At 47.8% G+C, this 23826-nt stretch overlaps 2 protein-coding genes across 2 annotated transcripts; both read left to right on the top strand.

The window, feature by feature from the left end:
* The first annotated feature begins 8478 nt into the window (after nt 1-8478).
* LOC109769157 (L-type lectin-domain containing receptor kinase S.7-like) lies at nt 8479-13039 on the top strand. Its single transcript, XM_020327907.3, has 2 exons — nt 8479-10616; nt 12525-13039. The coding sequence occupies exon 1, from the start codon at nt 8561-8563 to the stop codon at nt 10601-10603; it is 2043 nt and encodes a 680-aa protein (XP_020183496.2). The 5' UTR covers nt 8479-8560; the 3' UTR covers nt 10604-10616; nt 12525-13039.
* A 5170-nt stretch (nt 13040-18209) lies between these two features.
* On the top strand, nt 18210-20332 carry LOC109769158 (uncharacterized). Its single transcript, XM_020327908.4, has 3 exons — nt 18210-18548; nt 18837-18880; nt 19512-20332. The coding sequence occupies exons 1-3, from the start codon at nt 18419-18421 to the stop codon at nt 19719-19721; spliced, it is 384 nt and encodes a 127-aa protein (XP_020183497.1). The 5' UTR covers nt 18210-18418; the 3' UTR covers nt 19722-20332.
* The last annotated feature ends 3494 nt before the right edge of the window (nt 20333-23826 follow it).

Genomic DNA, 23826 nt, shown 5'->3' with positions numbered 1-23826 from the left:
TAAGGAAATGATACTTGACATTAGAAAAGCTTTAGCAAACGAACTACACGATCTAGTGCTATGCTTAGGATTGGGTCTTGTCCATCACATCATTCTCCTAATGATGTGATCCCGTTATCAATGACATCCAATGTCCATGGTCAGGAAACCGTAACCATCTATTGATCAACGAGCTAGTCAACTAGAGGCTCACTAGGAACATGTTATGGTCTATGTATTCACACATGTATTACAATTTCCGGATAACACAATTAAAGCATGAACAATAGACAATTATCATGAACAAGTAAATATAATAATAACCATTTTATTATTGCTTCTAGGGCATATTTCCAACAATTAGCTCTGCAAAGAGACGTACCCAAGCTCCACTTGGAGACCGGCTGCCTCAACGTCGCCAGGATGCTGAATGAGCAAAGCCGGAACCTGTTGGCTGTGGGCATCATGGTGGAAGAGATCAAGATGATGGCCACAAACTTGGGTGAGTTCAAAGCCTCGTGGGTTCGGAGGGAAGCGAATAAGGCGGCTCACGAGATTGCTCGTTTTGGTTTATGTAATGAAGTTTCGGTTTCGTGGGAGATTTCTCCTCCAGATTGTATCCTTAGTATTGTTTCTGATGAACTTCCTATTCTAGTTTAATAAAGTGTGGAAGTGGATTTAAAAAAAAAGACATCATTTATTGTTTTGCATGACACATAGTCCCACTACATTTGTTATGATATAGTATCATGATAGTATGGTATTAGCATCTTCTTTTTTCTCAATTAATACTACTAGCGAATGAGCATATGATAAGGAGAAGATTAATGTTACTGTTGGAAATATGCCCTAGAGGCAATAATAAAATGGTTATTATTATATTTCCTTGTTCATGATAATTGTCTATTGTTCATGCTATAATTGTGTTAACCGGAAACCGTAATACATGTGTGAATACATAGACCACAACATGTCCCTAGTAAGCCTCTAGTTGACTAGCTCGTTGATCAATAGATGGTTATGGTTTCCTAACCATGGACATTAGATGTCGTTGATAACGGGATCACATCATTAGGAGAATGATGTGATGGACAAGACCCAATACTAAGCATAGCACAAGATTGTGTAGTTCGTTTGCTAGAGCTTTTCTAATGTCAAGTATCATTTCCTTAGACCATGAGATTGTGCAACTCCCAGATACCGTAGGAGTGCTTTGGGCGTATCAAACGTCACAACGTAACTGGGTGGCTATAAAGGTGCACTACAGGTATCTCCGAAAGTGTCTGTTGGGTTGGCACGAATCGAGACTGGGATTTGTCACTCTGTATGACGGAGAGGTATCTCTGGGCCCACTCGGTAATGCATCATCATAATAAGCTCAATGTGACTAAGGAGTTAGCCACGGGATCATGCATTACGGAACGAGTAAAGAGACTTGCTGGTAACGAGATTGAACGAGGTATGGGGATACCGACGATCGAATCTCGGGCAAGTAACATACCGATGGACAAAGGGAATTGTATACGGGATTGATTGAATCCCTGACATCGTGGTTCATCCGATGAGATCATCGTGGAACATGTGGGAGCCAATATGGGTATCCAGATCCCGCTATTGGTTATTGGCCGGAGGTTGTCTCGGTCATGTCTGCATGGTTCCCGAACCCGTAGGGTCTACACACTTAAGGTTCAGTGACGCTAGAGTTGTTATGGGAAATAGTATGTGGTTACCGAAGGTTGTTCGGAGTCCCGGATGAGATCCCGAACGTGACGAGGAACCCCGAAATGGTCCGGAGGTGAAGATCGATATATTGGACGACGGTTATTGGAGTCCGGAATTGTTCTGGGAGTACCGGGTGACGACCAGCGTGACCGAAAGGTGTTTCGGAGGCCCCGGCAAGTGTTGGGGGCCTTATGGGCCAAGGGAGCACACCAGCCCACTAAGGGGTTGTGCGCCCCTCCCAACCCCTCTCACATAACCTGGAGAGGTGGGGGCACCTCCCCTAGGGCAGCCGCCCCTCCCGGCTTGGGGGGCAAGTTTCCTAGGGGTGGGGGCGCCCAAACCCATCTAGGGTTTCCCCTGTGCCCGCCACCCCTCCCCTAGGGAACCCTAGGGCGCCTCCTCCACCCCCTTCCCCCTATATATAGTGAGGGAGAGAGAGGGCAGCCGCACCCCTTCCCCTGGCGCAGCCCCTCCCTCCTCCAACACCTCCTCCTCCTCCGTAGTGCTTGGCGAAGCCCTGCCGGAGAACCGCAAGCTCCACCACCACGCCGTCGTGCTGCCGGAGCTCTCCCTCAACTTCTCCTCTCCCCTTGCTGGATCAAGAAGGAGGAGACGTCCCCGGGCTGTACGTGTGTTGAACGCGGAGGCGCCGTCCGTTCGGCGCTTGGATCGGATCTTCCGCGATTTGAATCGCCGCGAGTACGACTCCATCAACCACATTCTTGTAACGCTTCCACTTAGCATCTCCTAGATTGGTCTTGGTGACACGTAGGAAAATTTTGAATATTACTATGTTCCCCAACAGTTACATGCAAATACTTCTCCATGCCTGAAAGGCGCGCGCGGGGGCGGGGGGGGGGGGGGGGGGGGGTGCGACTTTAATGGTGCCCTTAGAGAACTTAAGTCCATGTGCTCCACCGTCCATCCTCTAAACCTCACAACTTTTAAAGTAAGTGTGCATGCATGAGCGTTTTATGTGTTTGATGTTTGTATGCGAGTACCTACCATGTGACATATGAACATTAAAGCCGCGTTCAGATTCCCTCCGCTCGGCGGCTCCGCGCCGGAGCGGAGCGGCAATCCAGCTGATTAAAGCTATAATTTGCAGAGTTGCTTAAAGCCCGCTCCGCTCCGCGGATGACTACCGAACGCGGCCTAAGTTGGGGTTTGGTGATTCCATCCACTAGTTGTTCATTGCACTCGAATATGTAATAACAATTTCGAATTCAAAGGCCCAAAGGGGCTAGATATAATTAATCTCGGCCATCGAAGCATTTCAATCCAATGATCTAGATTATTCAATGGTGAGCGCTCAACATGTTTATACTAATCACATAATTATTATACTAATCCAATGGAGTACTTGATATCTTACTTAATATCAACGTGCAATTTATTTCATCCCTAATATTAATGGAAATTTCACATACGCATTTACTAATTAAATATAAAGAGTTTATGTTGGTTTGAGTATATGAGATTTTTTTCATGGTCATCTATGGGACGAAAAGAGGTTAAGTTTGTTGAATCGGTTCAAATTAGATGCTTTACATGTACACAGTGTTGCATGTGCACATAGTTTTGAACCATCTCCGTTCAGAAGTACATTGATGTTTTAGATATAGATGCAGTTCTCATGATGCAGCTTGGGTCATTGTTTTCATACATAATATTAAACTTTATGCCATCATTCATTGAAGTTAGAGTAGCCCCAAGAATTGTGCTATGCAAGCCGCTGCCGCTGAATCCCCATTTGTCGAAAGTTTCCAACTTATGTCATCCTCAGTGTCGCTATTAAGGTGCTTTGTAAGCCGTAGCCGCGAATAACCCCCATTTGTGAAAAGTTTTCAACTTATGTCATCCTCGGTATCGCTGTTTAGGTGGACTTAGCATATATGAGTTGAAAGGTCGACAAACTCCAACATATGAGGCACGTTTATCTCATTACTCATTTTTGATCTACATGATCCAGCCCTCTTTGATCCATCCCTCGTCATTTCTAGATGGAGAGATTCAGGTATTTAGCGGGACTGACGGAACGGGCCAGGCCGCCAGGGTATAAGGCGCTCGCAGCCAAGCGCAGACCGGTGGCCATGTCCACCTCAATTCCAAGTGTGCATGCAGCCACCACCTGACTAACCACTCCTAGTTGATAATCCGAGACGACTTTCCCGATAATTACAGGAGCAGTTGCGCACAGCCAAAATTGACTAGGCAAGACGTACCAAATCCAAAACGCTCTTTGCTGTGCATTTGCGTCTTCTGCCAGATTACCAGTTGTTGCTTGACCTTCCGTCCGCTCTCATCATCATTAGAGAATAATAACGATACAAATAACAGAATAGCCATGACCTCTTCGCCGGTCGCCACCCGCTGCACCGGCGGTGGCATTATAGGAGTACGTTCTTCCAGCGTGCCGGGAGCTGGCCGCCCGTGGCAGGGAAACCGCGAGGCAGCAAGTTGCCAGTGGCCGCGCCTGGCTGGCGGCTGCCGTGGTGTGCACTCACCGTTTTGTTCCCGTTTCCCCGCGGATGGCACCGACACGCACGGCCAGTTTGATCGCCTGGTTTCGGAGTGTCCCGACTGCTCGGGGACGCGGCCAATCAGTCCGACAGGAGATTACTTTACCCCTGGCTCCTGGCAGCCTGCTGAAAATGCACTGCATTTTTTGAAGTTGATAGCCTTCTATTCTATATGGCGTGCTTTGATTTGTGTCGAGTCCGAGGCTCCGAGCCTTCTATTCTATGATGTGCATGTTGTGAGCCAGAGAAACTGATCTGGGGACACATTTTCGTCAGGGACAATACTTCTTTTAAATGATGATGAAGGGTCCGGCATATCAACTAATTTAATCGCATCCCAGAAAGTACTACGTATGCAGGAGACACTAGTGTACAACAACGTTGGCCTCTGTGTCTCCCAAAGGAGCGGTGAATTTTGCAGGGCGCACTACCAGTGGGGCTACATATACGCCGGCTATCCAGCGTCCGGTCTATTTTGTTGCTGTGTTGTGCATCCTCCACTCAGTACCGAAATACCGCAACACAATACTTGAAGCTTCCATTTCAACTAGTAATCCTATCTTTTTTTCTTTTTTTTTAAAGAAGGTGTTGAAACCTCCGGGCTCTGCCCCCCGCAAAAAAAAAAAAAAAAAACTCCTGCCTCTGCAGTTGTGCTAAGTGGATGTGGCTTGATGTGTGCTCCACGATTCCAGGAGGAGGGTAGACTATGGGCGAAGGCAGGGATGTTCAAAGGTGAGATACATGGCTTTGAGGAGGCTACTAAAGGGTGGATAGGCCAGGAGTAATCGCTTAGAGAGTAGAGTGTTGTCAGATAAAATCCGCATGTAAATACCTTGTAAAAGTGAAATTTAGGAGCTTTTCCCCTCCTTTCTTTAATGAATGATACACACACTCGTGCGTATTCGAGAAAAGTGCTCCACGATTCAATTTGCGTGCAATAGGGCACTGCGGTGGTGACAAACCAAGTGGTGAGAGAGCAAGCCTGAGCCGGCGATGACATGGCCTACCCCGCCGGCGCTGATGGAGACGAGGATCAGGCCAAGCCGGAGCCGACCACTCGCTGCTACAGTGTGAGTATCACTGCAGAAGAAACCCAGGGGTGTGGGGTACGTGTGCGGCGAAGCTCGCGAACGTCAAGAAAAGGGGCGGGCGGGGGGGGGGGGGGCAATTATTGAGGAAGAAACTATGGAGGGAGGGATGGCTACAAATCGATGAATGTAACAGATTAGGCAGGACGGGGCAGAGCCACGAAAGCGTTGAGTGCGGGTGGTGGGAGATGATTGTTAGGGCTAGTGCCGGTAGACAGTCGGCGAGTAGGAGAGATGACAAATGGAAGGTGGTGTGGCGTGGTGGTACAAATGGAAGGTGGTGTGGCGTGGTGGTCTCGGCCAACAATCGCTCGCTTCATGCTGCCGTGGCCCACACCGACCTCCCTTTAGTTTTTTAGGCAATGAACTCCTTGAGTAGCTCACTGTTGTTGGCAGTTCGTCGGCCTCGGTCGGGGAAGCGGCTTTGTATCGCCTGTTGCGAGACCAAAGGAGGTCTCGCCTGAAGGGCGCCCTCTCCTTGCTACTATTGGGCTGACCCTAGTAGCTTCCTATGAGTTAGTTTGTTTTCTTTTTTCTTTTGTTCATATTTTCGGCAAAATATTCTAAATACGTACATTCCAAAATTTTACCTAAATATTTGAAAATGCAAATTTAAAAATGTTAACACAGCATAAAATATTTGTGAGCATAGTTTTTATCAAAAGTTAATACCATTCAAAAAATGTTAAAAACTGTTCACGCATTTCAGAAAAATATACATGACCTTTTAAAGAATTTTTATTCAACGTATAAAATTGTTTGTGTAATTCAAAAAAATGTTTTCAACCATTTAAAAAATGTACGTTACGTTTAAGAAATTGTTCATGGGTTTTAAAAAATGACCATGACATCTAATTGTTTAATATACAATGTAAAATTAATCGCATAATTTTAGAAAAATGTTTCATATCATTGAAAACTATGTTTCAATGTGTGTTTGAAAAATGTTTAACATGTATTCTGAACAGATGTCCAAAACATATATTAAGAAAATATTAATCTTGTGTTTGAAAATGTTCATTGTGCGTAAAAATGTTTCAGATGTGCACAAAAATGTTCAGTGTGTGCTGTAAAAAGTATGCTTGTATTGATAAAAGAAAAAAACCCAAAAAAAAAAACAGAAGAGAAGCCAATGAAAACCCGTAACACACATAAACGAAAGAAAAATAAATCACATGACAGGTTAGAAAAAACAGTATGAACCTGTCCATAGAACCGCTATGGTATCTACAGTGTTGTCCGGCCCATTTAGTCGAGTGCGAGAGACGAGTCCGAAGGACCTCTCGCACTAGGCGATAAATAGCTCTGGCGCTCGGCCGGGTCTACATGTTTGATATTTCGTGTCATTTTTGGGCCTCCACGAGACGCAGTCAACGGCTTGTCTTCCTTTGGAGAGAACCTAGTTGAGGAGCGCTCCTCGGGAGCCTCCCCAACGATTACATGGGGTGCGTTGAGAGTGCGCTCTCAGCGGCCGGCACGTGTTGCGTTCTGGACGCTCCCTTCGAATTTTATTTATTTATTTATTTTTTCACACGCGATTTTAGCTTTTTAGACGTTTTTTGGGTTTTTTAATTTCCGATTTTCAATCCGTCTTTCTTAGCTTTTCGATAAAAAAGAATTACGCGAAAAAACACGTTTGTTTTCGTGAGAAGCATGATTTTTCTTCCGCGGTCGTGCCTCTCGGAAACGAAAAAAATGCATTTCCTTTTTTTCCTTCCGCAAGGGTTTTGCTTCCGCGAGAGGGAGTCACGGCCTTGTCTCTTGGAAACGAAAACAAAACGCGTTTTCTCTTTTTTTTTCGAGAGAGGCACGGCTGTGCCTCTCGGAAACAGGAAAACACGTTTTCTCCTTTTCTTCCTTCCGCGTGAGGCGCGGTCGTGCCTCTCGGAAACGAAATAAAAACTGTGTTTTCTCTTTTTTCTTTCCATGAGAGGCATGATTTTTCTTGCGCGAGAGGCACGAATTTGCTTTTGCGAAAGGCATGGCCGTGCCTCTTGGAAATGTCTTTCGAAAAGGAAAGAAAACGTGCTCCCGATTCGATTTTGTCGACCTGTTTTTTCGTCTTTTAAAAAAAAGTTCGTCAAAACTTATCAACATGAGATCTAGTTTTGAAGATCTCGACGTGAGGAATCCAACGATGAAAGCGGATCAAGATTTGGATGCACGGTTAAGATAAAACATTTTGAATAAACCTATCTACGAAAAAGGGAAAACTCCCAGCGCGCCACTTGTCGCATCCCAAAGAGGGGGAGTGATCTTTGAAAGAAGTACTCCTTAATTAGTTTTTTAACAACACATGTAACTTTATTAACACTCATAACAATTATAGGTACATTAATTTGGACCTAAGATTCAAGAAAATGCAACGTAACTCCTATGACTAAGAATTACAATAAAATCTCTTGAAAACACCTTTTTCATGGCATCAATCTCTGCTCGAAGAAATACTCCAAAGACTTCGATAAAGAGACGGCAATTGAACTGGAGCAACGATGTTGTCATTCTTTCACCCGCATTAATATTACCAATAATAGTTTTTGAAAGCGCCTTAAGTCGCCCATCCAAAAAGATGAGAAGCCTTGATCGATGAACATATATACTTGGGCCGGGGATGATTCCCTAGAAGTGCAGGCCGTCGAATCACTATATCGTCACCATGGTGTCGTGAAAGATTTCACCTCCATAAAGAATCAGATCAACAAAAAAGGCAACAACATAAACTCATCGGATCTGCAAGGACAAAAAACTCTTTAATCTCATGGCACCGCTGAAATAACAAGATGAAATTTATTCTCATAAAACTATGATGATCACTAAACGATGGCGAAGAACATAGAAGTCTTGAAGATCCGAGGTCCCCCACCTCTCAAAGCCAAGATGGCAGCAGGAGGCGAGGGGACATAAATTTCTCAGATGACGACAGCAAGTACATTTTTAGTGATTTCGATACTTTTGCTAGTCTCCGATGGATCAGCCTTTTTTTTTATAACCTCAGTCCATATATTGGAATAACAACATAACAGTAGGCATCGCGTTACTGGACGATGCGTTTAAGGCCCAGAGAATGTTCGGGCCCATTAGTGCCTTGGTCCCACGTGTCAGCCGCTCTACTCGCTAAACCCCATTTCCCCTCCCCTCCCCTCCGCTTCTCCCTTCCCTTCCAGGGAACTCTCCCATCCCCTTCTTCCTCCCCAAATCCCACCGCCGACGCAGCCAATGCGGCCACGGAGAACCTAGCCGCGCCTCGCCATGCCGCCGCCCCACCCCTCCACCCTCTTCCTCCCCCTCCTCCTCCTCCTCCTCGCCGTCCACCTCCCGCCCACCACCGCCGCCGCCTCCTCCTACCGGCGCATCTCGTGGGCGAGCAACCTCACGCTCCTGGGCTCCGCCTCGGTCCTCCCTGGCGGGGTCGCCGTCGCGCTCACCACCAACTCCAGCGACGGCATCGGCGCCGGCCGCGCCCTCTTCTCGGAGCCCGTGCGCTTCCTCCTCCCGCGCCCCGACCCGGGCGCCGCCCCGGCGCAGGCCTCCTTCTCCACCCGCTTCACCTTCCGCATCACCCCGTCGCCCTCCTACGGCGACGGGATCGCCTTCGTCCTCACCTCCTCGCGCGCCTTCCTCGGGGCCTCCAACGGGTTCCTCGGCCTCTTCCCCTCCGCCTCCGCCTCCGCCTCCGCCTCCGACGACGACGGCGAGCCCGCCGACGTGCACACCGTCGCCGTCGAGCTCGACACGCACCGCGACGTGGCGCTGCGCGACCCCGACGGCAACCACGTCGCGCTCGACGCGGGCTCCATCTTCTCCGTCGCGTCCGCGAGCCCGGGCGTCGACCTCAAGGCCGGCGTGCCCATCACCGCCTGGATCGAGTACCGCGCCCCGCGCCGCCGCCTCCGCGCTTGGCTCTCCTACTCGTCGTCCCGCAAACCCGACAAGGCCGCGCTCTCCGTCGACGTCGACCTCTCCGGCCTCCTCCTCACGTACATGTACGCCGGCTTCTCGGCGTCCAATGGCGAAGGGGCAGCGCTTCACGTCGTCGAGAGCTGGACCTTTCGCACCTTCGGCTTCCCCAACACCTCGCACGCCTCGGCTTCCCCAATTCCTTCGCCACCGCCCAAGGACCAGGCGTCGCTCAAGAGCCCACTGCCGCTGCCGCTTCCAAAAAATCACCACCACCATAACCTGTTCTACACGGTGCTGGGCGGAGCTCTCGGTGGCGTGGTCTTGCTGGTTCTTGTGGTCATCAGCTCTATTCTATGGATTCGCCATCCAAAGCGCCGCACAAGTGAAAAACCTGCTGTGCTGTTCGACGACAAGAACTTCCGTGGGATGCTGTCCATGGAGGTGGTACGCGCAGCAACAAAGGACTTCGGCAGTGAAAATGTGATCGGCATTGGTGGCTCTGGCGCGATTGTGTTTCAGGGGGTTCTCCCTTCTGGGTCAAGGGTTGCTGTCAAACGGTTCCAAGCTATGTGGCCGTGCTCAAAGGCGTTTCTGAGTGAGCTTCGTGCCATGCTTGATTGCCCACACGACCCCAATCTCGTGCCACTCTTGGGATGGTGCTCCAGTGAGCATGACCTGGTTCTTGTTTACGAGTTCATGCCCAATGGTAATCTTGACAGTGCACTGCACACAAAGGGTGGAGCAATACTTCCTTGGGAGGCACGGTTTGGGGCGGTGCTTGGTGTTGCATCAGCACTTACATTTCTGCATGATGAATGTGAGCACCGCATTCTTCATCGTGATGTCAAGTCATCAAATGTGCTGCTCGATGCAGACTTCAATGCTCGGTTAGGAGATTTTGGTCTTGCTCGCGTGGTGAGCCATGGCGGGGTGCCTTTGGCAACACAGCCAGCGGGCACACTGGGATACCTCGCACCAGAGTATGTGCATTCAGGTGTGGCATCAGAGCGGTCGGATGTTTACAGCTTCGGGGTGCTTGCTTTGGAGGTGGCCACTGGCCGGAGACCAACGGAGAAGGGAACCGCAGTTGTTGACTGGGTGTGGAGTCTCTGGGGTCGTCGGAGGCTGGTTGATGCAGCAGACCAGCGGCTTCAAGGCCGGTTTGTCGCGGAGGAGATGCGGCGGGTGTTGCTTGTGGGCCTCTGCTGTGTGCATCCGGACTGTAGGAAGCGGCCTGGTATGCGAAGGGTGGTCAGGATGCTTGATGGTAGTGCACCCATGACACTGGTGCCAGATAAGAAGCCACCAGTTGTACTGAAGTCACCACTAAATCAAACATCGTCAGTGAACACCATGGATACCATGAATACTGCATTTTACAGTTGTCGCTAGACGTGCATACAAGGTAGGCTTGTAAGGAACTTTCTTATCCATATGTAGTTGTGCTCTATCTGCCATTAGTTCTGATGTATATGTGATGGTATTGCTTTCTGAATTCTTAGCATTGTACAATCTATAGGTTGAACATTAGATATGTCATGAATGTTGCATACTATTGTTTGGAAAGGTTACTACTGGTGAACTATCAACGACATCGACATATTAGGAATTAGGAAAGCTATTGAAAGTGTTATTTTCTGGTGCAAATTGCAGTGAGGTATTTCATAATTAGCTTTGCTCAGATTCAGGTGTCATTTATGTGAGGAGAGTTTTTGTAAATGTTTGCTTATCTTACATTGCCCTGGCAAATGCGAACTGTCATAGTCACATATTCATATGGTATTTGGACGTTGCTCCTATTGTAAGCAGTCGTGTTCAAACAGTAGCTGATTTTGTTTTCGCAGGGCACAGTAGCTGTATTGTGGATATAGATATACCAGAATTGTCTCGCTGCGTTTATTTTACACTTCTGGTATTTGATGTACACTGTTTACGTCGATTGATACATGGAAGACAAAAACTACAATCCCTTTCCTATTCCTGTTTTCCTTTCCTTTGTATGATGATCCAAACATTTCTTATAATCTGGAATATACACAACGTGCCCTGCTTGCATGTCAGAAGTCCATGATTACCCTAGACAGTTTTGGCTTGTACTGTAGGGCTTGTACAGAAAATAGCATTTGGGGAGTGGTAGCACCCATTTTCTCTTGGTTAATTCATGAAATTGTGTGTGACAATTTAGAATTACCCTGTTTATTAGAAAATGTAAACCATCACTTCTGGGTTGTAACCTTAGCTGTGTTTCAATGCTTAAAGACTATTAGCTGCATAGTACTTGTCCTAGCCTGATTGTTGTTTTGAGCATCCATGCATAGTTTAAAATTCTGTAATTTCCAGGTATCAATTAGATCAGACTGTTCTTGAGCATTTCAGCATTTTTTGATTCTAGCTGAATCCTTCAAGTCATGTGAAAACAATCTGTGAACTGTGGGGTTGCCATATTACCCGATGCTAGAACGTTGTGCTGCTGCACATGGATGTCCATACTTCACTGTTCTTTTCCATTATTGTTTTGACCTTTCTGTTGCAATAAATAAAGCTAGATTTAAGGCTAATGTGGAACTGTGGCTGCACCAGCATGATGTTCTGATTCCCTGAACCATCTAATTATTTGTTGAAGCACATTCGCAGTTTGTGCAGGCAACTGTGAGCATAGTGCTCTGTACCATCTAATTATTTGTTGAAACACATTGGCAGTTTGTGCAGGAAACTTTGAACATAGTGAGTATATCTATAAAACTGTGTGCAGATTGTTTATTTGATGTTGCGCTACAGTTTTTGGATAAGTTGATAGCTTCTGCAGCATGAGCATATGATCTGATGAACTTGAAATTTGTCCCACAGGGCACTCTGATAGGTAACCTGAAAAGCAGTATAGTGTGCAGGATTCCCTTTTGAATTAATCCAAGAGATGCATTCCCCTCTGTACCGAACCAGAATACTTCTGTTCTCTTTTCTTATTGTTTTGATATGTTATATTTGCGCTGTTCCGAAGTTCGACGAGGCATGTGGGAATTCTTTTGTTATCTTTGATCTGTTTTGAAGTTTGAAAAGGGATGTGGTACTACTACATTCAGCACTCATGTGTTCATGTTTTGGGACGGACGGCTGTTCTTTTGAAGTGTTGACTTATTTCTTGTTAACACGCTAAGCCTAGATCCCATTTGTTGTTTGACTTATATTGTACTACCAGTATGCAGCAATTTCATATAGTTTGTTCTGTAATTTTCTTTTAACTGTGACTTGTTGAGGGCTTTCTGGTGATGAAAAGCACTACATGTCAATCAGTGTCACTGTTTTCGCTTTGCAGGTACCATGCTTAAACAAGTCGCGTCACACGTGAACCCATGTCGCCATTGCTACACCATGTGATGAGAGATCGAGACGATCCATTGTTGTCGCCTCAAAGCTTCTGAGGTGGGGCGTGCCCTGTACAAGGTGAACCGAACAGCTCCTGGTGTTGCCGGACATTCTCTCCGTCTGGACTTAAGAAAGGTGACTCGTGCAGCGGCGGCCGCGGCGCCGTGTCTTTGGACCGCTGCCTGGTGGCCTGGAATGGCGGCGGTGCAACGGATCAAGCCCCGCCATGGCAAATGCATGCGAGCTTTCAATGTGTACGGAACTTTCTCCTCTCAACTCATAGCTCCACATACTGTAGCTGTGTTTTGTTCGTGTATATAGTACATGCTATGGCTGTTCATTTCGCTCATACTGTATTTGCCAAGCGCCAGAAAGGTTTTTACCAGCCGAGCAAGATGGCATGTGCTTGTCTTTGACCCACACCTGTGTTGGGAACAGATGGATCTAGAACGGTCAATCCTGAAATAGTTTGCCCTCCCTGTAGACTGCAGTGATGCGTTGGTGAGTAGGGCCATAGAATGGCAGATGATACCGAGTAGCCTTAATCGCAAGTTCACACGCTGCCAGGAAAAGCTGATGGGATTAACCAGAGTGGATCATGGAGACGGGACCCCAGGCCTGCTCCCGTTTGGAAAATCTGTCTGCTAGAACGTCGCACACGACGATCTCGCATGAAGCCACCCCACATGCATCTTCTTTTATCCTTAGGTCTTGCAAGTCCCTGGGTGAGGCGCCTAGTGCGGGTACTGTGCAGGCAAGTGCATCCATGTCCGGCCTTCCCTTGATCAAAGCAAAACAAATGTTCAGAAATGCGTTCAGACAGAAGCATATGCATTTGATTTGACCCTCTGAAATGACCACAGCCGATGAAATACTTGCAACCGTGTAGTTTTGGTGGAATGAGACCTGGATTTGGAAACGTAATAGTAGCGTTTTCTGGGTCCATGGTTTGTTACTGGCAAGCTCTCAGGAGTTCGCCATTACAAAATCCCGACATAAATTTACTGCCGCTTGGTTTTCCTTCTGGTTCACTTTTGCAAACTCTTGCTACTTTTGGCGTCGAGGTTGCTTTAAAAAAGCACTGAATGCTTTACAAAAGCACATTTTAGTTTGTATATTTTCTATACAACAAAAGGATTTCATTTTAGTGATTAAAGAGTCCGTAGGACATTCTCAACCGCCTGCAGAATTTCACCGTCCATTGTTTGCAGCACACAGCGCGCACACACGAACCACAGAGACGAAGCTCACGCAATGCACTAGTGCTGCCACTCGATCAGTCAACAGCGACGCAGCGGCGAAGCAGTAGGCGGCCAGTGTGTCGCTACCACCGCACGCATAGTGAAGCTAGCCTGCAGTGAGCAGCAGGGGAAAGGAAACAGCAGCAGCATGTGCCACTGTTGAGGCACATGACCTCCTCTCCTCTCCTCGCCCATGGAGACGGAGACGGAGAAAGAGACGGGCGGGCGTCCAGACAGAGATGCCTTTCCGGTTTCCAATCTCATCATCTCTGAGACTGAGACTGAGACTGAGACTGAGACTGAGACGTCGACACGGCCGATGGATGGATCCATCCGAGTCCAGTCGCGGCCGATGTGACCCAACCTTTGCTCGTGGCTCCGCCTTTAATTCCCCACTGCTCCCCTCTCAGTCTCACCCACCGGCCAGAATGTTTACCGCCTCCAGCTAGCTTGCACCGGAATTTCACTGCTGCTTCTTGCGCGATGCCGGGACCGGCCCGGCCGGGCTCGGCGCCGGAGGGCGCGCGAGCAAAACCCCGGGCGTGCATGCATGGATCATGGATGGATGACGCACAAGGTCTCTGCCCGCGGATCCCAGCATGCATTTCAGATTACGAGGCGCCGGAACACGAACCGGGCATCTATCTATCCCCATCGGCGACGCAGAAGCATGGTAAAGCCATTGAGGGAAGCTTTGCATCGTCTGCCTGCGCTGGGTGTACTGGGAGTGGTGGTGGTGGAGAAAGCTACTCCTAGCTCGGTACGAACAAGGCAGGGCATGGCCGCGCCGGTGAGGGAGGGGCAGACCCAGACCGCCATGGATTTCACTGCTGCCTTGCACGGAGGCGACACCGGCCGCACTCAGAACCGGAGAGCGCGCTGGCACGGCCCAGTGCATGCATGTACGAAGTCTCCTCAGAGTCCAGGTGTGGAACCCAAACCGCGGCATCTACTATCTATCTACATCCACGACGACGCAAGTACTCCATGAATTTTACTGCTGCGCGCCTTGCACGGAGTATGAAAAGGGCCCTGAAGCATGCATGCATGCATGCATGCATGCGCTGCGTCGTCTGAGCTGGGAGTTCGAAGTTCGAGTAGTGGCGTGGTAGAGGAAGCTACGTACATACAGGGCAGGCATGCAGGCAGGGCATGGCCGGGCCGGGCGAAGGTGAAGGGACAAGACGGCGTGTCTGAGTCCGGCCCGGGGGATTCCTCTCTGAAGCTGACGAGGCTGCTGCACCGTCCAGGCCAGCCAGCCAGCCTCTTCTTTCCCGTCGACGCACCGGGTTTGGTTTGTTTTTCTTTTGTTTTCCGGAGCTTGAAGGCCGCTGAGCTTCCCGCCGTGCATGCATGCATGCACATGCACGGTGTGGCCAGGCGCAGATCCTCCCGGTCGGTTCCGATCGAAACGCCGTGCCACCACTAGTTGTTGAAATGGAATGTCACTGTGTCACACACCTTACACGCAGGGTGACGACGTGACGGCTAGACGGCTAGAATGTAGGAGTACTCGCTAGGGCTTTGCTGGCTAGCAGTAGCTTGTGCAGTGCGTGCTACGCTACAGGTGTGGTGTCTGATTGAGTCCTTCGTCGACGAGACCTCACGTAAACCAGATGCATGCTTCCTCTATCTACCTCTCAATCAAGACCTGGCAATGGTATGGTATCGTCGAGCTGGCTGGCTGGTAGTTGAATTTCGAAACCGCATAAAACTGCAGATGTTAATTCTTCGCCGATCAGAGAGAGAGAGAGAGCGAGCGAGCTAATTAACTAGCTCATCAGTGAGGACAGTTGTGATGGCAATGACGAGATTAGGTTCTTACTACAATTTTTTTGTTAAATACTCTCCCTCAGTCCTAAAAAGCTTGTCCCAAGCTTGTCTCTTAAATGGATGTATTTAGCATTAATTTGATGCTAGATATCCATGTGAGAGACAAATTTTTTCAGACGGTGGAAGCATACTTCTTTTCGTCCTAAAAATAAGTGTCACTATTTTTGTACAACGATTTATATGGACGTCAACAAAGTCCAAATGCATCGCGGTCTGCACCACATCTGATTACCAGACAAAAGAGAGCCCACCTGAGCACGAGAGTTCCCACGAGCACACCAGTCAGTTTGACCAACATTAGCACACCACCAAAAGAGAGGGAAGCGCCCACGTACTCTACAGCGGTGATGGTTTACAACGGAGGAGAAGTGAACCGAGAAGCCGCCAAAGGTCTCCCCGAAATAATCCGACGACGAGCCACGTGATTCCTGGCGATACTTAAGACACGAGCCAGCCAGCCAGTGCATGCACGCATGCGCGGACGCAGAGGCAAGCATGAACTCCACTGAATCATAGAGCTGCAGAACGCTTGACTCCCGGAAGTGAGGACCGCAGCTCGGCCTCGCCACGGTCGGCGTCTCAGTCTCGTCTCTCACTGGACCACCGAAGTAGGAGTGGGAGTAATTAGCCACGGCACAAAACTCTTGGCAGCGGAGGACTGCCAGTGTTTCTGCACGCACGCATTGCAACATTTTTGGTGGTCCTATCCTGTGTCTCTGCTTGCTTGCTGCCCACGTTAATCTGTAACAAGCCGTACCGCTACAAGCTACGACCAAAGAAAAAAAAGAAAAAAAAAAAGAAAAGGATGGCTATCAGACAGAGCACTCCCTTTTAAGTATCTCCAACGGCAACCGCAAAAACCCTCCCGCATCCGTCCGTGGAGAGGAGGGCCATTCCGCGAACACGTATGGTGAGGGAGGCAGCCATCAACGCTAGCCCCATATATTTCAAACCACATTTTAACTAACTGGACAAAATTCATTCAAACCGGCCGATATTCATCAAAATTCGGATTGAAAATAGCATAAATCATCCACACATAGCATTCAAATTAGGTCTAGCACAACAAGGTCTCAAATTCGACCAGATCCCGAATGCCCAACAGGTTTTTCAGGAAAGGATCATGTCCTCCCACACATACTTTCCCTTCAGCTTCATTCAGCAGTGTGTGCATGTAAATGACTGTCCTGCTGACCTGTGGTACAACACGGCGGCTCATGCGGGCTACATACAATGTGTAGACCAACAATGAGTGAATGAATCAATCAACAAGTTTAGCAAGAGGAAGTAAAACTTGCCATCTCTTCCATGCCCGCGTGCAATGGCCACCTTGCCTCGAGCTGACTGATCAACTTGCAATACTTGGTCACACTGACCTGAATAGCGTGCCAGCGATACGACAACGACCTCACGTTTGCGTGGTCGCATGATGTACACGTCGTAGGGCGCAATGTGCTTTCTTGGGTGAAACTTTTCATGCACTTGCTCCCAGAAGGGCGGCCCTCTGGTCCTGCCTATGAAATCCATGGATACGGCCAGCCTTGCATCGCACAACAACTCATCCTCCATGATCGAGTAGCTCACCATCCTTCGTACTCCAAAAAATGATATAGCGTTTGAAAATAAACTCAATGACATTTGACCGAACACCTGCCCGACGTGGTGTCCACCATGGAGGTCGTCTACTGGGGCGGAGTGTACCTAGGTACAAATGGCTCCAGGGCTGAAAGCTACGTCGGAACGGCGAGCGAGCGCGTCGGTGCTTGTTGCGGACGTCCAACAATGACTCTGTGGCGGCCGGAGACGAACATCAGCGGCGGCGGAGGTGGAGGGTGCACATGCAAAGCAAGAGGAAGAAGGGGCGGAGTGGAAGGAAATGGAACCGGGAGGGGGGTTTGGGTGGGCCGGGGGTGTCGGAGTCCTACGTTTTGGATGTCCGGACTCCTAGAAACCTCACACGCTTTTGTCTCTAATTTGCGGAAGAAATTATGTCCGAACGCCGCACGGATCGATATATGTCGGCATTGAGTGGTTCCGCGGTTCAAAGACTACGTAGTGTGTAGTCCGAACGGTTGCGGAAGGTTTACGAATCCGCCTTGAAAATGCCCTTGCCAGCGACTACATTTTCTTGTATGATACCCTCCAGTGAAAAGAACATGAATGATGGCCACAAGCCCGTCCCTCTTTTCACCGGTGTCCGGAGCTCGACCCCGTCTAGTAGTACGCCACAGTGGTAGTAGTAGTAGCAACTTTGTAGGTAAGCACAGCATTGCACAGCTACGTACTAGCTAGAGTACTTAGTTAGAAACCTTGTAGGTAAGCAGAACTGGCATGGTACGGCACACGCCAAGATTGGAAGCCGTACAGGTAGTATACGTGTAGGTGAACGCACATGGCGTACGCCGTACTTTGTGCGCGCCCGATATTAAAGTTTGCGACCGCGCCTGCCTCCCAGCCAGCTACCGGGGGTATGCATACATACATGCAGCCAGCCATGGGTGGCCACTGACTGACAGTGTCGACTCGGCATATATAACAGCTGCTTAGAGGAGCTGGGCTCCGAGATGCGATGCAGCCTGTACAGTGCCCCCACAACCGCACCACCCCGCCCTCGTCCTCGTCCTCGTCCCCGTGTCTTCTTCTTCCTCTCGTCTAGTGTTGGCTTCTGGCTTTGGCCTTGGCTAGCTGAGGCTGAGCTTCTCCCTCCCTCCCTTCCTTCCTTCCCTTTGAAGACCAAGAACTTGAAGGTAGCTGGGCTGCGGGTCTGGCAATGCCGCCACCCAGGGCGAGCCGGCCGGCAGGGTGCAACGGCGGATCTATGCTACGGCTGCTCGCCGTCGCCTCCCTCTGCTTCGGTTGCTTCGTCGTCGGGCGCTGGGGGAGCGGCGTGCTCCGGCCGGGTAAGCGATGAGCTGAGCTAGCGCGCGGGTGTGCGTTCCGTTCCCTTGTGGGGTGTTCGTTCTTTCCTCCTCTTTGTTTCTTTCATCCTCTTTGTTTCTGAAAGTGCTAGCTCAGTTTACAGATCTGAGAAAAGAGAGTGTATAGAGGTCGATGTGTATCATGCACTACATCACCTTCTTTTTTTTTGCTATATATACACTCGTGTGTACTGCACTCTCCGTTTATATTCTGATGATGCGAGGGGCTGTTCTGTTGTTAACTTGATTCACTTTCATCTCACTAAACAGATTCCGGGAGGACGGCAGGAGCAGCGATCTACGCCGGTGATCTGGTGAGTTTGATCCATCTTCTTGTGTCGAGTGTATTATAAGCTCTAGAGTGTTCCCGTGCTAGCTTAGCTTCTCCGTTCATGTAAGAAATTCACCACGCGTCTCATCTCATGTCTGTGGAGAGGAAAGCAAACAAAGATGCCATCCATCCTAGCTAGATGTCGCAAGTTTTCATGTTTGGCTTCGGCCGATGCATCTGACAAAGGCACAAAGCCAAATCACACGATTGCGATGACTTGCGCAACGATAATCCACTTGGATGCGTCGAAATTAAGGACGCGGACCTTGGCTAGCTAGGGCCAGCGCCGCCGTCTCGTCGGCGTCGCTCGCTGGTCCCGTCGCCGGCCGCGGACAGCGACCGCCAGCCAGCCAGCTCACGGCGGCGTACGGCGCACCTGCTAGCTAGCTCCCGACAGGCCTTCCACGGCGCGCGGCGGGGACCAGACGTCGGCGAGGTAGCGACCAGACGTCGTCGCTGCCCGTACGTACAACTTTTGCATAGCAGCACATTAACGCCGCGCGCACGGCCGGGCGCTCGGACCACACGCGCACGTACGAGTAGGAGCTTGATTGATTGCGCGGACGCGATACTTTCACTCGTGAGCTAACGAGCAGTTTTCATTGGTGTCGCAGGAGGGCTACCGCCATGGGGGCGGCAGGCGGCGGCTGCTGGCCGGGGGCCCCGGCCCCGGGTCGCACCCGCCGCGGTGCACGTCCAAGTGCGGCAGCTGCAGACCGTGCGTGCCCGTGCACGTGTCCGTGCCGCCCGGCGTGCTGGTCACCACGGAGTACTACCCGGTGGCGTGGCGCTGCAAGTGCCGCGACCGCCTCTACATGCCGTGACCACCGGCCGCCGCCACATGCAGCCCGCGCGCGTCGGTGGCCTCGGTCGAACGTCCGGCGGCAGGAAGAAGATGCGGCATGTAGCGCCCGCCGCCCGGGCCGGCCGCCGAGTGTACGCGGCCGCATACGTGCGTACTGTGCCCGTGCCGTACAGGGGCGCGCACCGTCAGTGTACATGTATGGCAGTGAGTGACAGACATGGGTGGTGCTGGAGTGATGGATGCACGTGGTGGGCTACCGTGGCATGGCAGGGCCGGGCCGGCCTGCATGTGTAGCCGTGGACGGTGCTGCTGTGCCCTGGAGGAGCGTGGACGTGGTGTGGCAGCCCCGGCGCCATGGACCTACCGGGGGCGGTGGCGCAGGCAGGCAGCTCCCCCAGGCGCCTTGGCCTCTTTGCATGATTTTCGTGCGTGCCATTCAGTCATTCTTAGGCACTGAAATATACTACCTCATGGCATTTTTCTTTTCTCTCATCTTAGTAGGAGTATTTCGCTATTTTTGTGTTGCGTCCATCCATCATCACCTTTTTGTGCGGGGACATCCTTCAACAATTCTACTACAGTGTACGTAATAATAATACTGATCAATTATAACGTGATGTACTTGGGGAAGACGACGAGGCTCGTCAACAGCGCGATTGCAGTGTTTCCGACTTCATTTATTCTTGTCTGGGACGACATGCATGTCCTGAAGCGGCCAGCGATTCATGTGCCCACACTGTGCGTGCATCCATCTTGAAACCTTGGGAAACAAAAAAAAAAAAAGATATCCTGGAACATCTTGCCAAGTGCCCCAAGCAGCAAAATAAGAAAAGGTTGTTTTAGCTAAACAAAATTGAGTGTCAACACAGTGCTAAACATAACCAGATTATGGAAATCCTTACTATTTAGCTTTCAATTTTTTCCTGTTTTAGCCCAGATGTACCTTGCGTTAGATTTTACGGTTTTGCTATTTCACATCTAGATGTGTGTTATGTTATGCTTTAAATTCAAGTATAAAGAGAAATGCTAACTTCTGACGAGCGAGCGGACTTAGGCCCGTCGCCGGTAGGCTTGGGCTGGGGATTTATTACAACGGATCAGTACTAACCTAGGTTATCTGTGTTATATATACCTCTTGTAAGCCACTGCACAGGATGCGTTGATCAGTTGTAAATCTCAGGCGTTTGTAACCTCCTTCGATGTAGTGAAGTTTGGTTGGCTGGCGCCGTGGTTTTTCTCCTTCGTGTTCAAGCGGGTTTCTTCGATTACGTGTCGTATCTCTAACAATGTGAAATACTTATCTCACGTCTAATTTCTAAGCCATTCGATGAAAAACTTTAAGATTTATGCTCTTTTAAATTGTGGGCTCGCTTTGTTTCTTAACGTCGCTGTCTTGTTGTCCCGTAGGCTACGTTTTTTTAGACAATGTAGGCTACATTATAGGGAAAATCCTATATGACGCATTCTACGTCACGATGTCGACCTTTCGCACAGGGAGGTCGCGATCTAGCGTTGAGATGGGCCGGCCCGTTCATGTGTTCTTCGTTCCCGGTTTCGGGACGCTTCTAGGAGGTTCCAGCCGGTCTTTTCCAGTTTTAGGAATCTTCTAGAAGGTTCCTAAACCGGGTTATTTATTTACTTTTTTGTTTTGTTTTCGTTTTTCATTTTTTCCTGTTTCATTTTTTCCTTTTTCTGTTCTTCTTTGTTTCCTTTTCAGTTTAATTTTCAATAAATTCAGAATTTCATAATTTGTTTGGAATTTCAAATTTAGTACAAAATTTCAATCAATGTTCGGCAAATTTGAATTTTGATCATGTTATCTAAATAAATGATAAAAATTTAAAAAAGTTCACATTTTCAAAAGTTTGTTCACATATAGAAAAATTGTTTCTATTAATACAAAAAATGTTCAAGTTTCAAAATTTGTTCGCATTTTTAAAAAATTCAGATTTTCAAATTTTTGTTCACACTTTGAAATTTTGTTTCTAATAATTTAAAAAATGTTCGTGTTTCAAAACTTGTTCGCATTTTCAAAAAATGTTCACATTTTCAAACGCTGTTTCCATTAATTCAAAAAATGTTTGAGTTTCAAAAAATTTTCATATTTTCCAAATTTGGTTCACATTTGAAATCTTGTTTAAATTCATTCAAAAAATGTTCGAGTTTCAAATCTTGTTCGCATTTTCTAAAAATGTTCACAATTCGAAATAATGTTTGCATTGCCAAATTTTTTTCAGAGTTACAACAAATGTTCCCTTTCTCAAAAATTGTTCACAGATCCAAAAATATGTTCGCTTTCTTCAAATTTTCTTCCAAGTTTCATAAAACGTTCGCTTTTTCTATTTTTCGTTTAAATTTTTATGAAATGTTCTTGTTTTTCAACATTACAAAAAAACTTTGCTGTTTTTCAAAAAATTGTTCACAGGTCAAAAAATGTTCAACATTTTAAAATAATTATTTGCTATTTTTTTAATTGTCCGCGTTCAAAAAAAGATACAGGGTTTGAAAACGAACTGCGTTTTTCCTGCAAAAAAAAAGAATGAACTGCGTTCGAACTTCTGTAAAAGTTTAGATCTGTTGTAGATTATGTTCTTATAGTGTTTGCTACTTAACAGTTTGAAAGAACGTGTAGTGGTGCAATGGCTAGCGCACGCGGGTACTAATTGGGAGTCTTGAGTTCGATTCTCCAGCCACCCTCAGTTTTTTAGGTTACTTTTTATGGGCTGCTCCATGCGTTCTTTTCTTTTTTTCGTTTCTTTTTTTCTGTTTCGTTATTTTTTAAATTATAAACACTTTGTTCATGTTTTCGTTTTCTATTTATATTTTCTATTTTCTCCCTTTTTCTTATTTTTTTATATTTTTTATTCGTTCACTAGCAATGTGGCCGTGCGTTGCAACGGATCCAAAGTAGAATAATACTTGTTCACAAACTTTAAAGAAAACGCTCTAGTTTTGATATACATATATCACAAAAAAAAATTATATTTCACTCAAAATATATTCCTCGAGCTGTTTTGATGAGGTAGGGGAGGGATGTGGTTGGTTTCAAGATATTAAGGGATTTTCTGCAAATTGGAGCAGAGAAGTGGCCAATTGTTGCAAAAATGCCACAACTTACCTCACAGTCGTTAAATGCAGATCTAATGGTCAGAAATGACGGATGGCAGACACACCATCATCACCAACTGAGTCTTTTATATGAGTAGAGATTATTTATTTTAAATTCATTAAAAAAAATCACATTGTCATCTTTTCGGTTTAAATGTCCTGCAAATCTTGATCACATATTATTTTGTCGCCGCATCCCGTGTAGCTTCATGCGTCTAGTGTTTACTTGTCGACATGCTTGGGTGTGCGTCTTTTGTTAGGCCGTTTTTACGGCGCGATCTATGGGCCAATTTCGAATTGTTTTTACTAATTCTCATCTAGATAAGAGTTAACAATGTCTAATCTAACTCATATACTGTTAGATGTATATGCTTATGAGTCGCACTTGTTGTGGTTGTGATGTGTTTTTCGCTCGCCCCTTGTGAAGTAGTGAGGCCCGGTGTGACATTTTTAGTGGGTTTTTTGTTTTGTGTATTAGCTTTATTCTGTGGGTTGTATCTTTTCTGTGGAGGGTCACCCGTATTTTTATTTTCTGATTTGCTAAATCTCATCTAGATGAGATTTAGTGATGTCTCATATAAGTCTATAGTCATCCGATTTGTTTAATGTTCGCACAAACTCGATCATGTGCGCCTCGTGTCAGCTCGTTCTTTTTTGCCATGTGTCCTCTTGTCCCATTTTATTTTGTGTTGGCCTATTCTAGTGTTTGGGAGGCGCGACCTATTTCTTTCTTGTTTGTTTTTGCTGTGCGTTTTTTTGGCTTGGTGGACCATTTGTAAAGTCCACCCTCGACTTGCAAATGGATTCGTAGTTGTCCTAGTTGCAAGTTCACCCTCGACTTACAACTGGCCATGTGTTTTGTTTTTCATCCTAATTGCAAATCCATGCTCGACTCGCAACTGGGCTCGTAGTTTGTTATTTTCCTAGTTGCAAGTACACCCTTAACTCCCGAATAGTATTGTAGTTTTGTGTAGTTGTCCCAGTTGCAAGTCCGCCCTTGACTCGCAACTAGGCCT

Source organism: Aegilops tauschii, chromosome 1, assembly GCF_002575655.3.
Source record: "Aegilops tauschii subsp. strangulata cultivar AL8/78 chromosome 1, Aet v6.0, whole genome shotgun sequence".
NCBI lineage: Eukaryota > Viridiplantae > Streptophyta > Magnoliopsida > Poales > Poaceae > Aegilops > Aegilops tauschii.
This window is presented reverse-complemented; position numbering and strand designations above follow the sequence as displayed.